This window comes from Coptis chinensis, chromosome 7 (genome assembly GCF_015680905.1).
Source record: "Coptis chinensis isolate HL-2020 chromosome 7, ASM1568090v1, whole genome shotgun sequence".
NCBI classification, from domain to species: Eukaryota; Viridiplantae; Streptophyta; class Magnoliopsida; order Ranunculales; family Ranunculaceae; genus Coptis; species Coptis chinensis.
Genome location: NC_141462.1, coordinates 46,123,558 through 46,128,140, shown reverse-complemented (window position 1 = coordinate 46,128,140; position 4,583 = coordinate 46,123,558). Strand labels below are relative to the sequence as shown.

The window sequence follows — 4,583 nt, the reverse complement described above, 5'->3', positions numbered from 1 at the left end:
TAGTCTTAATGCATGTGACTTGGTCTTAGGCACTACTTGGCAGTATAGTGTCCGACTGTTTATTGTGCTTGGGAGCAGACTTATCGTATTTCTCAAGGTCGACGTGTCTTTACACTGCATAATTAGCCATTGCATAAGATGCCGTCTCATCAAATCATGCTTGCTAAAGTTAGGGAATAATGTTTACCTGCCACCTCATCGTCGTAGTGATTGGAGATCTAAGAAGACTTTTAACTCATCAGAGTCGAGTTCTTCAAGTGGGGGAGCATGACGTGAATTAGGGTTTCACATTGATAACTGAATTCTATATTAGTTTCTATGTCATTAGGGAGTACTAGAATTAGGTCTAATTAGTATTTTGAAGTTATTTAGTATAAAGGTATTTTGGGGTTATTATTAATTCCAAATTTAGGGTGTTTTATTTGTTTTATAAGTTTTTTTCCTATATAAGGAGTTGTAGGCCTTTGGCCATAGTTAGTTTTTGGGATTGAATTGAATTGATTTTAATTGAGAATTCGTAGAATTCGTTTCTTTGCAATTGTGATTGCATCACCTTTGGTGCTCTCCTGATCAAGTGAAACTCATCCATCGTTTACGTCAGATTTTATTTACATTTATTTTGTGCATGTACTAAGTGAAACAGAGTTGTCGACTATCTTGCTTTTGTCTCTAAGTCAGTAGATGCTCAAGGGAGTATTCAATATAGTTGTTTGGTAAGTGGCACTGACAAAGGTATGTGCATTGGTAACCAACAAAGATATGAAGCATACATTACTACGAAATACCAAAATTTGAGGTATATAACCTTCTAGTGTAGATTTTACTAGCGGAAGCTTCAGTTTAACAATCTACACTTGAAACTTGAATTAAACAAACAAAAGACAACTCTTTAATTGAATCTCTCAAATCATAAACATCAACACTCTAAAAACACAACTCCCCCGAACCCTAACTAAAAACCCTAATTGATTGTTATAAATAAGGGCTTATAGTTAAGGTTCCTCATAGTTGTTTTAGTTGTGCTTTTGTGTTTATGAATTATTGAGTGAGATTCAATAAAAGGTGAGACTTTTAGAGCTCTGATACCTAACTATAAGCCCTTATTTAAAACAATTAATTAGGGTTTTCTTTGTTAAGCAAAGAAATTACTAACATACCCTTGCATCAAATAACTAAACACAGAAAAACCAATTAAACTAAAAAGGCCGCCTATTGCAACCCATGGGCTTGACCAATACTCGACTAGATGTCCACATCACCTTCATATGTCAGTGTCGTGTTTGCATACCAGACAAATCGTTTTTGAAAATAGGTGTGTCGATGTTACATATGTTGTTTCATATCAATACAGGTGGGATCTAGCCAACCCAAAAGAAAAATAATTAAAGTTTGTCCGGAACAGACATTCTACACTATTTGTAAGAAAGCCTGTTTGTTAAAAAAAGGCATCTAAACCACATGACTCTGTCACATTAAATATGCATTAAAAATATATATATAAAAAAAAATACTAAATTTAAATAAAGTCTGCAAAGAAAGAGTCGAAAAGCTTCTTACTTCTGATACAAACTAGTACACTGATCATTGAACAGAAGATACAAATGCTTGTAAATGACAGGGCCATGTAGAACAAGGTGATACACAGTGCTTCATATCATGATCATTCCCAAATAGGTGTACCACTATCAGCTACAATCATGATACGTGGACAGATACACCGTGGGAAGAAGACATTTTACAAATGGGATTCTCCCACAATAATGTACATAGCTTCATATATTTCCCCCTCCAAGATGAAGTTAATGCAGAATGACCCACTGATAAGCCGGCAGAAATGCCTGGAATATGGATATTACAATGCCACAAACTTGAAACATGATCACCTACAGCATCTCTCCATCACATCTGGAAAATGCCCAGTCCCAATGGAACTGGTACCCAGGTGCCACTAGTATCTGAGACGATTGATAAAATGTTCCAAATCTCTCCGGCCAAACCTCCTACCATCAGAATTGACATCTTTACACCTAACTGCAAAGTAGTATATCAACCAAACCACCATAAAGTAAACCTCCACCACAGATTGGAAAAACGAACCAAACAATCTCCCAAATATCCGACTCACAACCCATCTTACAGGTGTCCCAGAAAGTATAACTTCAAACCATTTCAACACCACTGCCTGATTAGCCATCATAGATATTAAATAACACCCTTCCTTCACAACTTCCCTACTGCTCATCCTATAATCCATAATCGCAACCCAAGAATTCACCGCAAACACAAATGACACACACGCATCTACCATAACCCACGCAACCCGAAACCCTGATACCTCTTTCTCAAACCCCGGTATCCAAGGAGAACTAACCGCAAACGGCATCAACTTCAATCTAACAAACAATTTCAAAAACGAATACTGATCTTCAACTTCGCCAAAAAACCACAACCCAAGAAACTGAGTCAATGCATCTCTAACAGCCCATCTTATTAATATAAACCCGGAAAGGCGTTTAAACCCCAAATCAGAACCACGTAAAACATTCCCAAAAAACGAACTATACTTCCGTAAATAATTATTAACCACAACTATAAACACAATACCAAGCACACAAGACTGCATAACTAAATATCCTAATATCAACCAACCATAACCAGCACTTAAAAAACTCACCAAGAAAAACAATGTAGCTGCATCTCTCCGGGCAAGCTCAATACCCGCCTTCTCCTTTCCCCCTCTGTAATCATCCACCATAAACTTAATCCCTTCAAATTTCTTCCCATCCAAATAACTCAAATTAACAAAACTAGTATTAACAACAGATTTCTTGCGATGCAAGTAACCCCTTCGATCATCATCAGTTGAAAAGAAATCATCGTCTAAAGTACCAACACGTGTTAAATGAAGGAAAGGACGGTTTCGACCCCGATGGTTATGAGGAGGGGGAATAATGTTATGATGTTGTTGTTGGGTAGTAGTGCCAGAAAGGTCAAGTTTGGAAAGTAAAGATTTTAAAGATGGGTCATGGTCAATGAAGGTTGTGACTATTAAAGTGCCGTTTTCGACTATGGTTTTGAAGGAAAGGAGAAGGAGGGAGAGAAATAGGAATGTGAAGAAATTGGATGTGAATGTGGATGTGGATTGGTTTATGAGTTGGGTTGTGGTTCGTAGGTTTAGACGAGGTCGATGGGTCATGGTGGTGATGGGTGGTGGTCGTCAAACTGGGAGTGGCTGGTTCGTTTCTTTTGTGGAGAGATTTTGTTAAAGTTTAGTTATTTTTAGTTAAGGACGAAAAGACCAGATATGTTGGGAACGAAAGAAGGTTGTTTTGGTCATTATGGGTAAAGTAAGAACGATTTTGAGTGGCAATGTCGGACAATAGATAATGTCGCTGCTCCACTCACAGTTGTTCCTAAGATTATAACAACAAATTAACACCCGGAAAGGCGTGAGCTCACCACAGTTATACCCTATATATTATCGGGGAAAAAAAAACAGATAATATATCACAATTTCCAAACAATTAAGGTGATATATAACTTTTTTTTTAAAAAGAGATGATCCATATACAACATTTTCTATACAACAATTTATAGGGCTTTATTTTACTTAACCCCCCAAAATATACCTCCTTTTGAAATAACTCTCAACACTGTTTGTTTGTTTTTTTTTTTTAAATCACTTACAAGGACCGAGGGTAAATGAAAGGTCAAATAGGTGACTCGAAATAAAAAACGGCTCAAGTAGATGAAATGTCAAGTATATCCCTGATGTAAAATAATAAACAGTCCAACCCAACCAAAACGACTCAATGTATCTTTATATATATATAATAGCAGTCCCTTATCCTGCTCTCTGAGGGTGTCCACGTAGGCTAATTTTAAGTACCCTTTTTACTCACGAGAAATCAGGAGGAGAGAGAGATTACGAAAAAAAAATGGAGAAAAAAACTGCGATAGATGTCTCCCACTTAGAACCAAAAAACCCCCTAAAACCCCAAAAAAAAAAAAAAAAAAAAAACCCACGACTAAAATTAAAAACAACCCAACTTCATAAGTTTTCTAAGTGAAGAAGATGATCACGATGACTACGACGACACCAAAGAAGAAAAAGAATCAGATAGAAACAGTTCAAGATTCGAGGATTCAGATCAGCCAAATAATTCCATTCTTCCTTCTGCTTTCGATGCATTCTCTGAGGTCCCTATCTAAATAACAAAATTTAGTAACCTTCTATTTAATTGTTTGCTAAAGTTTATTTTGTTTTTTTTTTAATCCAAAAACAACAAATTTACGAACTTTTCATTTCACTGCTTTGTTCTCAATGGTTGCCACACTTCAGTCGATTCATCACTCTCTATTTCTATAAAAAAATATATATAAATGGCGATTCCTTCATCAAACTTGAATCGGTTTCTTCCCGACAACAGAGAAAATGGCCTCTTTAGGAAGGCTCTTTCTTCTCTTCTCCCATCCCATTCGTTTCTCCTTCTTCCACACTTTCTCTATACCATATGTTTGTTTGACAAAATGCCAAGCAATATTCTAGCGAATGTGTTCCTTTCAAATCGTGATTCATATGG

The 4,583-nt window shown here is 36.5% G+C and overlaps 1 protein-coding gene across 1 annotated transcript; it reads right to left on the bottom strand.

Moving 5' to 3' along the window:
• Nucleotides 1-1,560: 1,560 nt before the first annotated feature.
• On the bottom strand, nt 1,561-3,307 carry LOC147487693 (uncharacterized). The gene has a single exon (XM_086572848.1). It carries the CDS (start codon nt 3,194-3,196, stop codon nt 1,949-1,951), a length of 1,248 nt encoding a protein of 415 aa, XP_086428974.1. The 5' UTR covers nt 3,197-3,307; the 3' UTR covers nt 1,561-1,948.
• Nucleotides 3,308-4,583: the final 1,276 nt, after the last annotated feature.

Coding starts and splice junctions, on each gene's coding strand:
- LOC147487693 (XM_086572848.1), bottom strand. CDS start 3,196: ATGACCCATCGACCTCGTCTAAACCTACGAACCACAACCCAACTCATA.